Raw genomic sequence first — 22,428 nt, forward strand, 5'->3', positions numbered from 1 at the left:
TGCGTTTGTCAGACGAGCACACCGCATATACCTGATGTCCATGCAGAGTGTACAGCAGCCTCCCCTCCACCAGGTCCAGGATCTTCAGGGTAGAGTCATTGGAAGCCGTGATGAGGTAGTTCCCCGATGGGTGGAAGGACAGTCCATTCACTACAGCAGTGTGTACTGCGAGCAAACACAACATGTGCTCAGTACGCATTCGACAAACACACGACATAGCTCCAGCATGCACCTGACACACACGATGTGTGTTTGGTATGAGATCGCCCAACACAACCATGTAAGTCAATACATTATCAAAAAGAAAACACGTAGCACACAGCATGCATGTGTCTCAATGTACGGTTTCAATGTACGGCAAACACGAGCTCATCAAATGCGCAACATGTACACATAACTGTATTATTTACTGTTTATTTTACATGTATTATCACACTGTGTTTTGGGTTCTGTGATCTAGTGACTGATGTATGGCGGTATACTTGCCTTTGTCTAGTCAAGTTGCACAAGTTAACTTGTGGCAGATCTTGAATAATGTTATGCTCACATTCACTGGTCTGGGAGTTTTGTTAGCCTGGTCTGAAACTGTTGCTCATTCAATTTGAATGGATATACAGAACATCTGTTCTTTTGTGGAAGCCACTCTGAATGAATGTAAATGAATGTAATGTAGTGTAGTGTAGTGTATTGTAACTACAGAAGAAAGTGAGGATGTGATCATTACATTACTTCATTTAGCAGACGCCCTTACCCAGAGCAACTTCCATCACTATGCATCACTATGCTAAGATCAGTTATCGCAAAGTATTACAAGAGGTCAGTAAGATACAAAGTTAAGTGCTAAGCTAGTGTACAGTGCCTTTTTTATAATGAGAATCACAATCAATAGGATAGATCACTAAACACAAAACATTTCATGGAGTCAACACTTGTCACAGTCAACAAGATGATTACCTAACATACATATAACCAAGATGTGTTCAGCAAATACAGCAGTGTAAGATAATGCAACATGCACGTCAGACTTTAGATAATCACCAAACCACAAGATGTTCTCAACATACAATCCATCAAACAGTCTACAGCACAGCGCAAAACAGTCAACACAGTCCATTTTTGATAACAACACCAAAAAAATACATTTATGGCATCACTAAAGCGTAGCTAAATGGTGTAAATACTTTAAATGTCATATCATTTTTTGAACATGCAGAAAATGACAAATAGTTTACAGACATAAGGCTCTATTCACAATTAGACCACAGACTACATAAACTAAATTCTTCATCCAGATGTTGTGTGGCCAACATGTTCGAGACATTTTGGTAAATATCTTTCAATATTTTCAAAATAAATGTCAATCTCACTTCAAGACCAATTTATTCTAAACTCTGGATGAATGTGTCATTGAGAATGTTTCACGGTCACTGCTGTTCCGAAAGCATCAGATGCCACCTAGAGGACAACTAATGACACCACAATTACAAGAGAAGTACTGCGTGAAACAATACCTTCAATACTAATGGACAAAAAGAGACAATATCAGCTTTCATTCATTGAAATTAAATGAATTTCAGCCATTTATTAGCAATATAAATATGTGATAAAACCTAACAGCTATCATAAAGACTTGCTTGAAAACATCGAGGGAATACTTCTCAACCCTGCAACCCTGCACATCACAACAACAAAACCCTGTTCAACTGAAGTTAATATGGGGCTTTAGGGAGGAAAATGTAGCCAACCTAGCCCTTAATAAACCTTTTCCAATGAAAGACAACATGATTAAGTAAGAAGCACAACAAGCATGCATTTTTGCATCTTTCTGTCTTTCATGCTCTTCCTTCTATGGATGACAAGTAGTCAAGTCACTGCCCGATTCCCTTATTCTGAATGTGTGATTTATTGTGCTAAAGTGATGGCTCTCCTCAGTGGAGAGACAGAAATCCACTTCCCCACTGGCTCTGGTACAGATAATTACTACTATTACAGTCTTAGCATAAGCTTGATTTCCTACCTATTCAGAATTGCTTCTCATAATTATTTTGCCTCTGGATACAACCACTGGTCTTTCCTGTTAAATCTACCACAAACATAAGGATGTAGGTGGCCTGATGACACAGAAAATAAAGTAAAGCGCTGACCCCTTTACAGTAAACCTTACAGCAATTTAAATACCTGGATTTCATCAAGGATACAAGAGCAGTGTCCTTCTCAAGACCTGAACTGGCAACCCTAAGATCCACACTTAAAAGTATTGAAGGACACATTATGTGTCCCTTCATTGCTTAGTTACTAAGGTACAGATAATGTATTTTTATCTGTGACATTATTACCTCACTCAAATTAAGGAAAAGCAACCCAGGAAGGAGAATGTGGGAAATCTTTTCTAAAAATATAATGAAAAATATTCTATACTTCTTGTTTTTTTTGCAACTGCATGATATATGCATGCAAAAGACAGATGTTTTTAGCGAGTTGCTATGTCAGACCATGATATATATAGAATCAAAATAAACCATGGCAATGGCAAATACTTACTGAAATAGTTACTTCACTCTCTACTTTACTCCAAGCCCATCTGAAACAAAATCTAAATTTTTCCCCAACTCAACAGGTCATACTCACTCTGGAAGCGTGACATCATTTGAACTGACAACATTCAGAAAACCAGATTAAGCAGCAAAGGGATTCCAACAACAACACAGGCAACTCTTCTCATATTTAATACACCTTCAACTGTACTTTTAAAGTGTATCATACTGTAAATGGCGACATGTTTGCTGACAGTTTATTTTCCCTAATTAGCAAGGTTAATGTATGTTTGTAAAATGAGCATGTGATGAATGTGAGCGATCAGCATTAGCCATATTTCATTACAGTAATTTTATGGTCTGTAAAATGTGCATTAATGTTTGAATGTAAAGGGTAGTCATGTTTATAACCTCACTGACATGTGCTACCGTAGCAAAATAGTATAATGTAATATAATGTTTGTCAAGTGATTGGATCTATAATTGCAGACGACAACATATAACCAGAAAACTACAATATGTTTCTAGGCTGTGATGACCACATTTTAACACACTCGTAGTCGTACGAAATGATGCAAAACCTGGTAAAGTAGAATGGGTTCCATTTTTAATTAAACCTGTGTTTTATGTATATATAGGGCTTAAGCTGACATGACACCTCAGCATTCTGAAACAAGTTATTGTTTATTAAACTCAGAAAATGGAAAATAATTGATTCACCACAAATGTGCTAAATGACAAATGCACTTTTCCTTTTCTCAAAATTAGGAATTGCTTTTTGAAGAAGAACAAGGAGAATTTTCTCTCATCAAATGGTATAGTACAGTAGCAAAGCATTACAATATATAGACGAACCAGAGTACAGATCTGATAAATCCCTTTCAGAATCCTCTATTGCTTTTAATGGTTCTCATCGGCAAAATGATCTGTATTAGCTGGACCTTACAGCTAACTACACTGAATACCTGCATAGTATTCATAAAACTGAACTGAAAAATCTCTACAGCGGATTGAAGAGTCTTGTTCACATATAATCAATTGTCAAAAAAATAAATAAATAAACAGTACACCAACTGTCATACGCCAATGGCAAATGCAAGCACCATCATTCACCACAATCTTTTTGCTGGCTTTTCTCAAAATAAAAGAACAGTAAAAGCATAAGCATCGGAAAACAGAAATACCTTCTGTCATCAGAAACTAGTAGAAACACAAATTTGGCAACCAGTTTCTAATCCAATTACAAGCTAACTACAACATCGACAGTTTTGGCGGCACCGGTAAAGGTTTTAAGGTGTTCGATGATCAGCCACACCTGAACAGTAGGTGAAACCAAACCTTTTGACTTCCGTCATATCCACGGGTTACATCAGGCTGCCACTCATATAGTTAACAAGGCTCAGTGGAAGCCAGGCTACTGCCGCTGAGAATGGAGCACCGCAGCAGAAGCCCTGGCTGAGTCGCCTCACCTTGGTAATGCTGGAGAAGCTTGTGAGTGCGGATGTCCCACACTTTGACGGTGCTGTCTGAACCAGCTGCCGCGATGCAGGTGCCACTGGGGTGGAAGTCAGCGTAGTTCACATGGCTGGGGAGGTGAAGCAATGGATAGCCATGTATCTCCCACACGCTTCAGCTTAAAAGCTGCAAAATATTTCAGACGCATAGAAAGCACACTAACGCTCACTCACACTTACCCGCCGTGTTCATAAAATGAGTGTATGCATTCGCGGCTGGTTTTGTCCCATATCTTTACAGTCTTGTCGTCGCTTGCTGAAACTATTAGCCGACCGTCAGGTGAAAATCTGAAAAAGAAATTCAAAACGTTGCTCCTCAAAACATTTTCCTGGCATTTTCAAGGCATTTGTGGCACTCCTGAGAGCTAGTGGTAGTAGCAGTGCTTGCAATACTTACGTGATGTATACTCAAGTGAGCACAGTTCAATTAATTGATAACATTATCATTGAAACAGCATCAATTTTCCCACACCAGTGAAAAGAAATCAAAGTATTATATAGAACCAGTGATGTTCCTCCTACAATTTTTTTGAAACCTTTACCTAAATCTACAGCCTTCAGTGCTCATCTAATAAAAAGATAACATTTGTAATCACTGTTTATACGTGAACATATTTACTAAGATTGACCACAACCCTGCAACGGTTCAGAGGTTCACTTATTGGAATCCACATAACTGGTTGAATTATTACATTATATTTACAGTATACAAAATTCATGCAAGACACAGTAAAGCAATAACCACATACTTCTGTAAAAAAACATTTTGCATGCAATCAAATGTTACAAATCAAATAAAAAACATATTTTAAGTAACGTCTTTGAATTCATTACATTACATGCATTTAGCAGATGCTCTTATCCAGAGCGACTTCCAGCACAATAGAACATCAGTGTATCCATTCAAATTAGACAAGCAACAGTGTCAGACCAGGCTAAAAACACTCACAGACCAGTGAGTGTGAGCAAAGCACCATTCAAGCCCTACCACAACTTGTACAACCTGACTAGGCAACAAAAGCCAAGGACACAGAATGCAAAATACATAACAATACTACACGTAAAATAAACATCAGTCCTAGAGGTAGCAGGTGTTAGGGGGTGGGGATTGAGATGGAACCAAGATGCTGTCTGAAGAAGCGGGTCTTCTGTCGGGTGGCCAGGGATTCCTTGTCCTGACCTCCGCGGGGAGTTCTTTCCACCACTGGGACTAGTACAGACAGAGGTCGTGTTTGAGAGGAACAGTCCTGGCCCCATCGGGACGGGACAGTCAGTTGCCCCACAGATGCAGAGCATAGCGATCTTAACGGAACACAGGGCTTGAAAACTGGCTGTAGGTATGAAAGGACTCCATATCAATGATTAGTCTTCATACCAAATATTAGCCATCCTCCCACACATGTCCGCTACATCTGTACACACAGAGTAGTAAGCGAGCATGTGGGCTTTTATGTGACTGAACAGAAAGTATATATTCTATGTGTTTATAGTTAATGTTTAAAACATTGTATCTTCTAAATGGAACACATTTTAAAAGTTGCTGATGGTGGACTGTCCAATTTCCACTCAGCTGTGCTCGTAAAAACAACCTTTAAGCGAAGCGACAGTGACATTAATCGATTTTGTTTCTCTGCTCCCTGTTTACGTCTCACACGGACTGCTAGCTGTAATTTGCTTGGCCATATATAAGTGCAGGTAAAGAGTGGCCACCTTAGCTATTGAATCACTTTGAAATGCTGACGCAAAGCGATCTATCCATCAAATCTTTAATGTCTTCTTTAGCAAAAATGTCTCAGGTGTAGGGATCTCTTTTTCAGACTGTCTACTGATCATGTGATGAAGGGTCAGAGTTTCAAAAAAAAAAAAAACTCTTTAAAGGACCTTAGAGGGGTGGAAATATGATTTTTGGAATGCCCTTACATTTTAGTGCATCTACAACAAATAGGTTTCTGTGCATGGAAATTATTTAGGGATCTATAGCTTTGCACTTGTACAAAATCCCATACCTGGGAAAGAAAAGTTCACTTTGTTCACAGCTCTGACCAAACTTATGCAATCAAATGTTGTCAGGGTATGCAGAAAGCACCATTTGGGAAAGACATATTGTTACAAATGTCAAAGTGACACTGAAGAGTTAATTCTCATACGTCTTATGCCAAACCCAATGAGCCATGACTAACTATTAAACACTAGCTAGAGGATTCAGAAAACAAAGAGAGGACCAATTACAAAACGTCTGCCCAAGACTGTAATAACACGCCTAACTTCGAGAGGGCAATTTACTGTACATCGTAAAATGGAAGATATTTAGAGCTTATTGCCTGGAAACAACAAGACCTTTTTCACTCAAGTGTTCTTCAGATGCTGTGACTCACACAGTTTGAAATATGAGCAATTAGTGGAATCTGAAAAGGAGTCACAGCATGTATTCTTCCTGCCATTTCAAGGAAAACCACACAATGCCTTAGGTCAGCTTCAGGCATCTTCAGTGTGACTGATTCATTCAGACCGATTTCATATGCACGCGTGCAGCCATGAATTTATGGCACAGTGAAAGAGCCAGCAAATTCTAACCTGGCAAGGCCTTGCAGCCAAATACAGTCCATCAATGACAGGCCAAGATGTATAAGAGGCTATAAGTCAGAACACCTTGCCAAGTTCAAGACATCATCATGCCTTTTCTTCGTGATTCTTGTTGCATGGCCACCTTAACTGCATCAGAAAAACAAGGTCTGAAATCTTCTGGCTCATATACCATCCTCCAAATGTGTCCCTTCATTATCAGCTCATCTGAATATTACACAATGAACTTACTGGGAACAGGTGATATCATGAAGTTGCCCAAAATGAGTGCCACACAAGGCTATGCTGGTACAAGATGCCCATCCAGTTAAAACTGCGGAAATGATTAAGCAAACAGCATCACTTTACACAACATAATATACCCCCCCAGCACATACACTGGAGCCTGCGTTTATGCTAGCTAATGTGCAAATGCACCGAGGTGCACTTGCTGCATAGATGCCTTTATCCAGGGCAACACTCACTGCTCACTACCTGCCATCTTGATTTTTACTGAAGCAACTTCATCAGTAGTTCATAAAGGGTATGAAGAAAGCACCATCCTATCTGAGCAATGAACACATGACCCTCAGGTCCAACTTGATTCAGAATCAGACTTTATTGGCCAAGTATGGCTTTACACATACAAGGAATTTGACTCTAATGTCTCTCGTAGTGCTTTCATACAACGTTGAGGTGTCAACAACAAATCCCAACCAACAGCAGCGATACAACAAACAGCAGGGTTACTGCAAGACACATACTGTACACGGAATGGAGTAAGGATGGAAGGAATGAGGTGTATAAAGATAAATAGGAACAGCTAATGTAGAATAAGTTAAAGTGTATATGAGTCACACCCCCTGGCTCCAGTACGTACTTGGCACAGCGCACCCAGTTGATGTGCTGATTGAAGGAGAAGAGGAACTTCTGCCGATGCACGGTCCACACCTTGACGGTCTTGTCATCAGAGGCGGTGACGAGGGACTGGCCGTCACCGGAGAAGTTGACGCTACGGACCGTCCCCGTGTGGGCACGGAAGACCGTGGACTCACCCTTCCTGGGGGGCAGGAACACAGAACTACCGGTCAGCACACATTTCCAAACTTCCAAACAGTCACTAGGTCTTCAAACAGGAGAGCTGGAAGTTTTCGGGTACACACAAATTATAAATGCTTCAACAACCAACAAACACCTAACATTTGTACCAATGAGAAACAGCAAGTAAATGCTATTGAGAAAGTAAGAAAGTACATGACATTGAGCTTCGTATATGGCACAGAAATATATTAAATATTATATTTATATATTATATAAATATATTAAATTATCAACAGGAATAATGGACAGGATATAACACGACATGATTGTAAGAATAAAACCTGACATAAATGGGTTGAACAAACATCAGAATGGTGACATCTTATGCAGGATGAACACAGCCAATATGAGGATGACGATTAATGATAATGAATCTGACAAAAAAAAAAAAAAAAACAGGCTAGAGTGAAAGGAGTTGTTATTCAAATCTGCATCTCGTTTGCATTTCTAAAAATACAGAGTGAGGGACCCTCAGCATTCATCATACAGAAGTTCTCATTTGCAATTCAAACAGCAATCCTCCATGAATTACAGCAATGTAAGCTAGTCTCCTTCATGTGCGAATTCTTTTGCAGCATGTAAATCGTCCCTGACTACTACTCAGTGATGTAAGAATCTGAATAGCTGACCCATTGAGAAAGCTGCTGCCTCTTATTATGAGCTAGGGAATACAGTATGACCATTACATGACCACAGTGTCTGACAGGAAGCCCCTGGCCTCACCCAGCCAGTGAAACTGTAAGTGATCAGTGATGAAAGCAAGGAACGTGGAAAAATCTTAAAATGCCCCCTTCTGCCCTGCAAAGCTGAGATGATTCCAAGGTCAAACTGAGGTATTCTGATGCAGCCCATTCACCAAAATATGCATCTTAGTTTCAGGTAGAAAAAAATGACAAATTGTATCTACACCTGAGCGGATCTCTCTTGCCCATCAGCTCTGTCACTTCCCCTTTTGCTCCTTGAACCCATCAATCAGCAGGCAAGACCCTCATCCAGGAAAGGCACATCTTGCTAATCCACCAATGGCAACTCTCCTGTTCCAAAAAAAAGCTTAGGACCATTATCAATGGCAAACCAGAAACACCACTTGTTCTGTCTAGTCCTCAAGCCCATCACAGCTCCTCACAACTCTCTGGTATTGTATGAAATGGGCATAAAGGCAGGCCCGAGGAGCAAATTACAGTTCTTACTGCTCAAGCAGAAACTTTTCATTCACATCATGAAAACCACCCTTTTACCACAAAAGCCATCATTCACAAGTCTGAATTTAAGTCGTTATTCTTGCTCTTATTTCTCTGACTGACCACATTCCTGACCAACAACATGAAGAGGTTAGTTATTTGTGTTTGGCTGCATGTCACACATTTTTATTTAAGAGCCAATCACTAAAGGCAATGGAAGTCAGTATTCACAGTCTCCAGCGAGCCACTGACTTTTTTGATGCCGTTTGGAAGTTATAATCTAGGTCTAATCAGCTTGTTATTAAGCTGTTATTAAGCAGCTTCAGGAGTTCATAACGAGTTGATCATTTGAATCAGCTATGTTGGAGCAGGGAGAGATCTAAAACATGCAGGGCAGGGGGTACTCCAGGAGAGGGTTGAGAAACACTGATCTAGGTAACATGTAGCACTTAAACAGCCTCGCCTCCTTCCCTGCTTGGATAGTGACATGCAAAGGACTGAGTTGTTCATTGGAGGCTCCTCTTCGGAAGTTACGCACAGACTGTTTATTAGGGTGAGCACCATTGCCACCTTATGATATTCAAAATTAAGCTTTTAACATTATCTTAATGTCCACGCTTTTTGCAGTTAAATTCTACCATTCTGTTATCGTGCAGACCTATTGGCAGTTTTGCTATTCGAATATGGTGGCCATAGGGTAGATGAGGCTATCTCTTAATAAAGCCAGTTTTATGGTTCTTAACCCCCATAATTCTTCCTTGCTGCTGTCATTTTTAAAATGTTAAATTTGACATATTTTACACTGAACAGCACTAGTTTCTGATCTGGTTACCCAAGGTCAGAAATTTGCATCTGAGCTGCCATTGCTCAAAATTAACAAAAAAAAACAGTTTACTATTTACTATTACTACTATTACTATTACTATTTATTTTATAGCACAAAACTGGGCATTAAAAATCACAATTGCTGCAAGATCACAATACTTTAAAGGAATTCAGATCATGTTCGTTTCTGACAGCAAACTGAAAAGGAATCCCTATTTGTGGAACAGCTGCAAAAGTAGCATGTGGGAAAATCTGCAAAATGACTTCAAAAGTCATTAGGAAACAATGATTAATTCCACTGCTTTTTATTGTAACATTAAATATGTAAACCACAGTGCAACATTAAAAGTACATATTTGTGCTGTCACTTTAAATATGCTTACATATTACAATAAGTGTGAAGATGTCAAAGTACTGGAAAATTGTATATTCTTATTCCTAGTGTTCACACATGCAGGGAGCACTACTGATTTCAGACAACTGATGCTGGATAGCAAAAACTGACAGATTAAACAGGGAAACACCCAAATGGCTTTACTCCCAGCCATTCAAAATTAAACAGACAGAGGTTTGTTTCATCCTCTAAGTGAATTACCAATCATTATACATGTTGCCAGGAAAGTTTCTACAATTTCTGGTAACTTCCCACCCCTTGTACATTATAAACCTATATCCTCTGGAGAGTAACTGGAGACCTGTGGAAGAGCCATCCCACTGAAATGAATAAAACTGCACCATGGCATTTTCCACTTGGAGATCCAATTTAACAAGTTTGAAAATGTTCTATCCTTCACCTAAAAAGTTCAAACACTGTAGTCTGGAGAGCTTTTATCTGTGCTGAGGGGGTGTGCTGGAACAGAATCAGCACCATTAGCATCCATGACAGAATCAATGGGACAAAGCATTTCTTCATGACCACGTCTTCAGCCATTCATCCCTGATCTGTTCATCAGCCATGCTCTCTCCGGGTTTGGACAGAGCATTATTATCAGGTTTACAATAGAGGAGTTATTAATAACTTATCCATCCACCCACAGCCAACACTCCAGCACTCAGAAGCTACAAAGCAGAGCCAAGTTGGGGGAGCATTAGTCACTTCAGTTCTTAGTTGTGCTTTATTTTGTCTCCTACAGACAAGGCCTTAATGTTAAACAAAGCACTGGAAAAACTCATCTTAAAATATATCAGTGCTGCAGTACAAGTTTAAAGGGGAAAAGAGAGAGAGCTCCGTTTCCATGGTTTGCTGTAACGATTATTCATTATAGTCATTATAGAATGAAAACCTCAGCATTGGATGTAGGACTGTGAAATTTACAAAAAAACTATAAAATCTAAAATCCTAAGGAATGAAAATTTCTTGCAGTTACCGGTTACTAATATTTACTAACAAGGAGGACACAGAGAACATATATACGCATCTACTGAGTAAAGATGTTCCTAAAATGCATGATGTAGACGTATAGTTGAATGAAAGCTGTAACACAAGACACCTGGAGCCTTAGTGACCTTCACATTTACATTTAACAACCAACAGTGTTGAGTATAACAGGGAGGGGATCATTTTTGTGAAGGACAAAATCACGGAATGTCATTAAAACCCACGCACAAGAGGCCACCGCCTGCCACACATAGCATAGCAATGCCCGAGCAATATCAAGTACTAAGTAGCCAACTATAGCTGGAGCCACATGATCTCCACAGCACCTCGCTTCAATGTAATTCAACAAAGCACACAATAAACTGTTGTGCTTTAACACTGCATAAGGTAAGGAATGAAATAATAGTTTAAGGTTTGAATTTAAACCAATTCAAATTGTTATGGATTGCTTGATTAATGTTTAATTATAAAGTTTGAGAACGCTACTTTAGACATAACTCACTTAAACCATTACTCATACCATGAGTGATGAGAATTTTCAAAAATGGACTAGGGTCTTACATCTTCCTAAAACATGTTTCCCCATTAAAACATGCTTCACCAGCACAGCGCTCTCTGCGCTGTGTCTAATTTACAGTATGACTGGAATCCACTCTGCGTCAGGACAATCCATTTGGGGAAACAAGTACGTCATCAGGGAGGCGAGAGCAGCCAGCTTGTGGAGACTAACAGGCTTTACTCAAAGGCATGACGCTTTTAACCAACACGCCTTTCTTTTCTCTTCTCCATCAGCTCTACTGATACATGAGGAAGCAGAGCAGCTCTTATCACCCAGTAGTCTGTGGGTCCCAGCCCACAACTTTCATTACTGGTCACTGCATTTGCTTAGCAAGCACTCTTATCCAGGCCAACATACAGATCGTACAAAGCTTATATTTTCAGATGTACGCACACGGCAGGACATTTACTGTGGCAGTTCAGGTGAGGCACAGCTGTGCCATACCTGGGGATGGAACCACTAAGCTCTAGGCTACAGGTCCTCCTCCTTATGCCATGATATCACTTGTTGGATGAAGTCAGGCTGTGTTATTCAGATCTGTGTTTGATTTAATGCACTTAAATGTGCAACTGGAGTAGCTAAAACTTGGCAGGACTCCAGGGTAGTTTGCCTACAGACAACCTTATTAGTTGGATACCTGAAAATCTCTTCAATGATACAGCTGCAAGACAGCGTAACCGCAGTTCCGGGTGTTTCACTCATTTCAAACAAATGGGCAAGGAGAGAAATGGGGCTGTCACCTGACATATAGAAAAAAGCTTCGCACAACTAGCTTTTTCGTTTCATGCAGCAAATTAAACATGAATCACCCTTTTATGGCACAGGACCCTTGCTTGGAGACAGGAAGTGCATCCACTGACAAATCAGTGGTTGCTTGGTAGCCCATTATCAGAAATGGAACCTAGGAAGATTTCCTGATCTCATCCACTGGCCTGGACCACTTCCAGCAACTAATTACAATGACTGCAGCTGTGAACAGCCAGCCACTCCGCAAGCTAATAAAATTGCTGCTATTATCATTATTTGCTGTTAGGATGATTATTTGCTTTACAGGTGCCCTTATTAAATCATATTCAGCTTTCATTTTCACACACAATTCATAATATACCACCGGATGCTTTCCTAAAGCCTTTCAGGTTCAGGATCTTGCTAAAGGGTACAACAGCAATGGCTCACCTACAACAAACAACTACCGTAAGATGCTGAAGATGCAGAGGATAGTCACACGACATCTTCAATACAATTCAGACTTACCTCTCCTCACAGCAAAACATGCTACATGCCATTTATTTCACATGCTATGTCCCCCCCCCCCCCCCCCCCCCAAAGTGCAGCACTGAATAGCAACATCAGTTTAAAAAAAACTATGTTACGGTATTCTGAATTGCAAAATGTACAGGAAATCAAAATACGCATCTCAGATATTATCCACAAAAGAAAAAACGGAAGCTATCAGTGACCCAAGCAAGACGTCTACATAGCATTACTTGCAGTTACTGAAATTGCATATATCCATATGCAGCTTCATATATCCATATACTCCCCAAGATCAGTCAAGACATTTAAATTATTTTGGCTACCACTTTTCATGCCAGTTATTAAAACTGCCACTTTCCCTTTCCCAGCCACTTTCATGACATTCAGTGGGCATCTCAGCAATAACATCTAGCCCAGCAGAGAACAAAAAGGGTCCAGAAACAGGTTTTTCCACAACCAGATTGCAAAACCACAACCACAGTATTCAACCAATACCAAACAGGCTGATCAGATCTCTTGTAACCAGAGTATATGTATAGACAGGAGTCCTACAATACCTCTGATGTTTCATGAATTTTGCACTTTGCAGACAAATGAGTGAGTGCTTAGGAATTAACAAACTGCCAGCAATTGACAAGGGTTCAGTGACAGTCACCCACAGCACCATAAAATGATAAAACTGCCACAAGAAGCCTTATAGATGCCGACAGTGTGGTTGAAACATGAAAACATATTCCAGAGGTGAAGGCCCTAAAGTGCCTCTGATAAGTACGTCAGTATGAAGAGGGGAAATATACAGCGGTACATAACTATACAGAAATCTGTACTGTTAGTGGTCCTAACTGTATATTGTGTTTATACACACGCAAGTCCCTTTTTGGAAACATTCTAATTTAAAACTGCTAGCATCAAAAATGCAAAAAAGCAACATTTATACTCTAAGCCAGAGTAATAAAACATATATATGCAGGTATTTCAGTCACAATAGCCCTCTGTCTCAGTTTTTCACTTTGTGCAACATGAACCTTCCCTGCCACCTAGTGGACTAAAACACTTCCTACACAAACTTAGACCATCATAATACTGTTAACAGTCTTTCATTCAGGCGATGGTCTATGGATAATAAAATGTTCTATGGATATAAAATATGTAATAATGTTACAGTGTTATAATAATGTTATCAATGGACACGCTCACTCTCCCAATAGCTGTATTTCACTGATTGTAAACAAAAAACGTCATACTCCTCACGCTTTTTGGTATTTGTACAAATCTGATAGTACTGTGTCCTCAAACAGACCTTGCTCTCAGCTGAGAACTGTCTCATTGTGGAACTGTACACATCCTGTCCCCGTAAGGTCGCTATACTTACTGTATGCACTTCTGTACGTCGCTTTGGATAAAAGCGTCTGCTAAATAAATAAATGTAAATGTATTTGTGCAAAGAATCGTTGATCTGTCAGCTCTAAATTAAAATATCATGTTTAGATAACAAAAACGCAGTTGTTAGGCCAATAGAGCAGAGGGCACAAGGCAAGGTGGAAAACAGCAGCAGGATTGTAGTTGATAGTTTCAACTTACATGCCAGGCACCCAAAGGCGGACAGTTTTATCCCTAGACGCAGATGCCACGAGGTGGCCTGATGGCGAAAACTGAACAGACATCACTGCATCTTTGTGTCCCACGAAGCGATAAGCTCTCATCTGTGCCTTCATGTGCCAGATCATTAAACAGGAGTCCATGGAGCCAGTAGCTGGAAAGCATGATCAGTGATACATTATTCAGGCTCCATGAGGCATGAAAACGCAATGCAGTGCTGACGATTTAACGATGTAAGGAGATATTTTACCAATTTGCTTCATGTTGCAGTTGAAATCTACACTGGTTATGGTGTCTCTGTGGCCTTTAAAATGCCTCTCCAGTGTTGGGTCCTCCTGAAAACGTAAAATGAAGCATGAGAGCAAAACACTAAGTAGTAAGCAGAATACGAAGCATTTGAAATTCCAAAATCATGCTGCTGGTTGTTCAGTTCTGTGTCTTTGTCAGCAACTAACTCGATAGGGCTACTAATGTTAACCTGGTTAGCTACCCAGCTATCGAGATGCTGCCCAATAAATTTAGCTCGTGTAATTTAAGTTACAGTAGCTATCATTACATCAAATGACTACTTCCACCTACTGTAATTGTCTAGTCAAGCTAGTCAAGGTACATTTACCTAGTCAAAACAAACTGACTGATATCCAGTTAGTACAAAAGTGAAATGCCTGGTGTTCATCGTTCAGATGCACCCATGTTTAACACTGGCAGGGCACACAGGGCACTGCAATTTATCTGATAACTAGCTGCGCGTTAGCACTAAGTACCTTGAAAAGAGAATATTACCTAATAAGCAAACGTTAGCTAATGCTACATACATTTCCAGTTAGGTTACATAGGTTGATCGATCAAAGGGATTTAACGTTATGGGTTTACTTATTCCGGACAGATACAAACAACAGTGATAAACGACAACATAGCTGAGGTCAGCTAGTTAGCTTAGTTTGCTGTAAATACATAAATTGGACGTTTTAACTAGCTAGCTAGTTAGCTAGCAGGCAACATGATTAAATATCCCAAACTGTTAAAATGGATGAACTCACCAATGCGGAAGTCATTTTCTGTAGCTGTAAACAATGGAATGCAAAATTACAAAATAAAAATGATTCGCCGGATGTCTAAGAGTCTAGAATTGTTTTTAGTTCATGGATCATGATCATGTGTCACGGCTAACAAACATGTTATTTAGCTAACGTTAGCTATTCTAGGTTAGCTTTCCAGCTAACTTGTAACAAAGATGACTAGCTAGCTTGCATGATAAATCGGCATGCCTTCAAGAAACCAAAATTTCTCTAAATACGCAGACAGCTGGCTAGTTAGCTCTTGCTCAATTTAATCCTTCAACAAAGACCAAACGAATGGAGCCATTTGTTTTCCTTGATATCATGGACTTTCGGCAAACTGCCGTTTTGGTTTACGCGCCGCATTGAGCGCCTATACAGTGCGTCCGAACGTTAAAGGGAGTGTAGCCAATGACAACATTTATATGTTCGCCGACGGAAAAAAATATATGGCCTATTTTTGCTCAAGTTCAGAACTTAAAATCAAATCTTCTATCCAGAGATTTTACAAAAAAACCTTTCACATAGTATGCATTCATGTTTTATAGCTTTAATGCTTCATTTTGTGAAAAATTGACTGGAAAGAGAACGAATATGGCCCTTATAGCAGGAATCGAACCGATAACCTTGTGGTTATGAATGCTGCTCCTTAACTGCTATGATGCACTGCCGCCCCGGTGTAATCAAACAAGTTTAATAGTTGAACTTTTTTTTCGGTAAAAATTAAAAACTAAAAGAGTTTTAAATGACATATTGAGGTGACAGAATGCCTATGTAACACATTCAGTTCGATGTATCATAATTGAAATCAGCTGTATTTGCTGTTACAGCTTCTAGAAATCAGAATGTTGGGAATTACACTTTTTTTTCCAGAAAATGCTGTTATCTGGCAGGACCTGCATGTGCTATTCCACATACTGTATCAATTCATATTTTATCTGGTTTCTAAAAATCCATAAATCCATAAAAGTTTTAGATAGATAGATAGATAGATAGATAGATAGATAGATAGATAGATAGATAGATAGATAGATAGATAGTCCAATCACTTGGAGTTGCTTAGAGTACCTCCTATGCTGAACATGCATTTTCACACTTTAGACACCAGAGGTCATCAGAAGCATTCACCATGTAGTCCAAGAATAACAAATGAACTTCACACTTCATATACGTATGCGTGCTGTTCATTATTACCAAAGTTACCAAACAGTTAACAGCTCACACAGTCACCTGTATATTCACATTTATTTCATTTCATTATTTCATTTATTTCATTCAACACAATGATTATTTACTATTTAAATTTAAATTTTACTGGGGTGAAATCATTCGAAATTTTCTCTGTGTTCCTCCGTGTGAGTTAAAACGGCTTTGAGACGACGAAAACCTTCACAAGGTATAAATAGATCATCATAATGAAGAACCAGAGTCTCTCTAGTTTGTCACATAGTTCAAAATATGATATATATGACTTAAAAAAGTATATTGGTGTACTTAGTATTTTTGGAGTACAGCTAACCTAAAACAAGAACTTAATATGAATTTCAAGGTAAGACCAAATTGTTTCACTTCACTTTTTTGCAAATCATTCTGAGATGTTTCCCATGATTTACAGTAAACCACTTTATGAACACGAACGCTGACACAGGTCAGTGTGTGAGATCCTTTTAATGCGTCAGATCCTTTTAAACTTCTCTTATTCTCAAGGGTTACGTTACATATGCTGTTTCCATGTAACATTACATATTAATGTCACCCAGTTTCTCTAATTCCTTTTTTTTATCATATTACCGGGTGAAATTAATTATTATAGGGATCTATCTTCTAGAGTGGAACAGAGAATCATAACCAGTGAGAATAAGTACCGGATTCATTTTTGTAGAAAATCCCAGTTCAGTTATAAATATATTTCCTATTTTTTCTTTATTTATGTCTAAGCTAAGTGGTGTGCATGTCAGCTGAACAAACCCTGCTCAAAATTCAGCATATTGATGTGTAAGAAACAAAGTGGCGAATGAGTGTGCTACAGCTCCACTGCAGCTTTTTCAGAACCCTTTTAAGTGCTTCAGAGCTAGGCTGGCTGTATCTGTGGTACCCCACCCTTATATTGTCAGGTATTAGCCCCCTTCCAACAGTCTCCTTTAAACCACAGTGCCCACTTCATCCATAGTGTCATCCCTGGGTCATTCTGGGTTCATAGTGTCATTCTGGGTCAGTACCCTAATGACACCCCTTGGTATTCTAGGGAAAGTGGTGTGCATTGACAGTGATAATCATAAATCACACCTGTCAAAGCCACTGATCACATGACACTGGCTCACCAACTGTGATGTCATCTGTGGCAATACTATTTTAGACATAACAGCTTTAATGTTCATTCAGTTCAAAGTCAATTTTCTTTATTTAGGACAGTATGGAATGCTTACTTTTAAATTTTGCAGAACATTTATTTTTCATAATGCAAATAAAATGCTTCTTTTCTGCATGATCTACAGTATATTGATTGGACATGATCACAACCTGGCATTTGTAATCAAGAATGCGTAAATCACTGCTTTGGTGTTGGAAAAGTCATAAAAATCAAAACTTTGATCAGGCTAGAAATACCAACAGAACCAGTTCAACCAATTCATGGTGTTAAACCTTTCTTTCAATCTGAAACAATGGTTTTTACACCTGCATTACTAAAAGTTGAACAGCACTTAAACTCAGATCACATATGGTAGCAATATATGAGATCCACTTTTAAGGGTGTACAGTAAAGATTTTTCTCTATTGTTTGATGACGTAAATAGAAGTGCTCTGAAAGCTTCGCTCCGGAATGTGAAAGAAAGGGAGTTTTTTGTCACATGGAACATCTTTTCACCATTTACTCTTCAATAACTACTACACTCATAACAGTCTCACCTCTGGAGTATTCATACAGGAAAATGTTATTAATTTAAAGATGTATGAAGACAACATTGATCAATCAACACTTCCACACATTTCAATGTTTTACTTATTTATTATCATTCTAAGACATTTTTCACCTTTTTCATAATCTGCTGTTTATGACCATCTGCTGTTTATCTGCATTTTATGGCCACTAATTCTCTGACAAGCATTCTTCTCTTCCCTTCCCTTTCCTAAAGAGATCATTTTACAGTTGATTCCTCAAGGTGAAGTTGTAAATATTAATCTTTATTAGTGGTATTATGATACCTCATTGCCATTTCCTGTTTCCTGCTGAAAACATTTTTTTTTCCGGAGGTAAGTTTGAAATGGCTTTGAGGTGGTAGCACTACCTGGAATCACAGGCATGTCAAAGGTCAAAGGCCAACACCGATGTCTCAGATACCAAGTGATGGACAGATTTACCTTGGGTTTACAGAAAATCCATTTAAGCGCTTAAGAGCTTGGCTGACTGTATCTGAGGTACTCTGCCCTCATATTATACGGTAATGTTGTTAGGCCCCCTCCAGCTCTCTCTTCTTAGCCACACTGACTACTTCATGCACAGTGTCACACCAGGTCTTCTGGGCAGGCATGCTAATGACACCTCTAGGAATTCCCTGTCAGAGCAAAGCGGTGTGTTTCAACAGGATTAATTATATACCAGTCCTGTTGGTCACATGGCTGTGGGCCACAGACTCTGCTGTAATTGCATTTTGTTTGTCAGTCTCATTTCAGTAATGACACCTTATTTTCCCCAAGACTCATTATGCTGTTTGGTACCAATGCTGAAGTGTACAACAAATAGAAATTTCATTGTTGTTTCGGAGGTTTTTGCAGGGCCCATGTCATTGAACAGAGACAACTGGAGCTGTCCCAACTTGCATAGAGTTGTGAGATTCTTCATAATATCTGCAGATAATAGTTGCATGATCTCTCAGATGAACATGCATGCTTGTAATGATCTCACACATTTGGGGTAAATATGCTGGATTTTTGTGAAGCCCTGTGTGTTATACCTGAGGCCCACCAGTTTTTCTTGACCTATTGGCCCATGGGGGTTTAAACCTGTATTTCTGTCATTGTCTTATTTGTCTTGCTGAGGGCACTCAGTTGTCATTAGTATTTAAACAAGCTGCACCGTTGCTTGCCTAATTATTCAATTAATGGATAATTGTGACATGTGACCTAAAATATGTTAATCTGGTCCGCAGGGAGAAGGAAGGAAAGGAGCCAGGGAAGGAACGTCAAGAACATCCATAACAAGGAACTTGCAAGTTGTCAATAAATCGCACGCAAAATGCAAAAAGATAACAGCATTTAAGTCAGAAAAACACACAAAATTAAAGACAGAGATGGACACTGCAGAGGGACAATCATATGTCAGCAAATGTAGGGGAAGGGACGGCTGCTGGGTGCCATAAGTAGCGAGGAAATTCCATCAGCTTTCACAGAATTATCTTCTACAGCCAACTTGCACCAGAAAAGTAATCGAAATATCTAACAGTATATCTGTATTCACGGACAAATCAACACATAGAAATGACCACTACATTCAACACATTTTATTTGTTCTGTGAGGAAAATTTGTCATCCACAGTTTGCTGTCATAGCCTACCTCAACTCCGTTAATCTGAGAAATGCTTACACAATTTCGAGGTCAAAAAAACTTAAGTAAATGTCTTTGAGTGAATTCTGGGATAAATCGTAAAATTGTTTCCAAATCTAACGTCGGGTTCAGACTACACGATTTTTTGTCTTTCACGACGGTCACCATGTCAGACTAGGCAGTCATAGTGCTATAGAATCTTGACTGGCAACACTTCAAGTTTGACCCCCACCTAACACACAAGGCAAAACAATACTGGCCACTATAACCAATTCTGGTGATGCTGAAAGATGTGTCTCCTCTTATGGACAGGTATAGTACCGAGGAAACCATAAAACAACTATCATCAAATTTAATCACAAAATTTAGAGCCCTGGTTTTTCATTTGAGCTGTGTACAGAAAATTCATCATTACCATGTTATTCAGGCCCTACCAGTTTACTTACTCTTTGCTTACCATTTTAATAGTGCAGGTAAAATAGTAAATATGAAACAGTAAATATCCAGCTGTATAAATGGATAACATTATACAGAACTGTAACCTATGTAAGTCGCTTTGGATAAAAGCGTCTGCCAAATGAATAAATGTAAATGTAAAAATATAGAAGTATTACTATTTTTATCTCCCTATTGCTCATTGCTCATTGCTCCCATTGGAAAAACACGTCCCTGCACAACATTCCACACACGTCGCATTGTCTGTGGTTCTAAACGGTCAGACAGAATTCAGAAAGAGTGTCTGATGTAATTCCTGTCATCTGTGCTTAACTAAAGGTAATTAATTCATCACCTTAGATTACTGGGGAATTGCAATCACATAATTATTTAACAAGCGGCTCGAAAAAGTGCTGTACCAACTCTTGGTGCCGGAAGACTGAAGCACATGCAAGAAAACAAGCCGAGAAAAAACGGAGGGGCTCTGTTTTCAAGACCACTCCTGTTGAAAAAAAAGGAAATTATACGATGAGAATCTGTGATTCTAAGCGTCATGAAAATGGATGAAGAGCAGGTGAGTTATTCCATTATATATATATATATATATATATATATAGTCCATTATATATATATATATATATATATATATATATAGTCCATTATATATGTATATATATAGCAGGTGAGTTATTCCATTATATATATATATATATATATATATATATATATATATATATATATATATATATATATAGTCCATTATATATATATATATATATATATATATATAGTCCATTATATATGTATATATATATATATATATATATATATATATATATATATAATTTATAATATAATTTAAAAATATATTTTTCGATGACGTTTACCCTTGTAATAATGTAGTAAGTAAGCAATACCTAAAGTGACATTTCCCTATTTTCCTTTTCTGCAGACACGGTATCAGAAAACCTCACGCTAAAATACATAAGAAGGCTTCTAACAGCAAATAGCCAATAAAAACATCTCTATCAACTGCGGGAGGGTTTAAGCTTTCAGAAAATCGTCAGATTGCGTGCTTCCATTATGGAGTGCAGTCCAAACCAAACAAAGGGCTTCCTTTTCCAGGATTTAACAAGTCTCGCCCTTCTTGTCTAGAATAACATAGGTCCTGTAAGGGAATTTTTACCTGCTTTGTTCTACTGCTTCAGGTCATTTCCAGCGTGAATTCAATGCAGCAGTGGAGAGCTTGCGTTGTATTAAAACACTGATGAATGAAATACGGCGCAAGATATATATAAACTACTTTCCTCATTTAACCTCCAAACTAGCCTATGTTTAGCACTCACATTTAAGGAAGTGAAAATAAATCATTTAAGGGAATACATCTACGCTTTGTTACAAGCTACCATTTTCTGCTGTTTCAGCGTTCAGTGTACAATTAAGGCTTCCAGGTGGATTTCCAGGACCTCACTGCATCTTTGCTCAGTGTCGCTGCAGAAGTGTCGATGAATTTCTCCCCTTTTGCCTGAAACCAATAAATGACCCTTAAGTCACCTATTACAGGAAAATAACAATGTATATAAACCTTAAGTAAGTAAACGAAAGTTGCTGCTTACTTGCAGCCAAGACTGGTTTCTTCTACTGTGTTTGTAAACAGTCTTACCGAGGAGCACATAAGGACACTAAGGGGCTGTCCCCAGGAGTACATAAGGACACTATAAGGGGCTGTCCCCAGGCACACCTCTCCGTGTAGATCACGCCGAAGACCACATCTACTGCTGTTCAACAGGAAATCTACCCCTGCCTTTTTAAAAATATGAATGCAGTTTACAGTATGTAAGCAGTATGGGCATGCTCTTGCAACTTTATTTAAAGTTCCGGC

The 22,428-nt window shown here is 38.8% G+C and overlaps 1 protein-coding gene across 1 annotated transcript in view; it reads right to left on the reverse strand.

Moving 5' to 3' along the window:
* poc1a (POC1 centriolar protein A) overlaps nt 1-15,865 on the reverse strand; it is a 55,945-nt gene extending 40,080 nt beyond the window's left edge. Inside the window, exons 1-7 of the mRNA XM_036531847.1 lie at nt 15,551-15,865; nt 14,761-14,845; nt 14,493-14,664; nt 7,491-7,670; nt 4,229-4,336; nt 4,004-4,119; nt 32-165 (exon numbers count right to left, since the gene is read on the reverse strand). Coding sequence (XP_036387740.1) covers nt 32-165; nt 4,004-4,119; nt 4,229-4,336; nt 7,491-7,670; nt 14,493-14,664; nt 14,761-14,845; nt 15,551-15,565 — 810 coding nt within the window. The 5' untranslated portion in view covers nt 15,566-15,865. The remainder of the gene's footprint in view (nt 1-31; nt 166-4,003; nt 4,120-4,228; nt 4,337-7,490; nt 7,671-14,492; nt 14,665-14,760; nt 14,846-15,550) is intronic.
* Between the last annotated feature and the right edge of the window lie 6,563 nt (nt 15,866-22,428).

The sequence above is a fragment of the Megalops cyprinoides genome, chromosome 6 (genome assembly GCF_013368585.1).
Source record: "Megalops cyprinoides isolate fMegCyp1 chromosome 6, fMegCyp1.pri, whole genome shotgun sequence".
Classification (NCBI taxonomy): Eukaryota; Metazoa; Chordata; class Actinopteri; order Elopiformes; family Megalopidae; genus Megalops; species Megalops cyprinoides.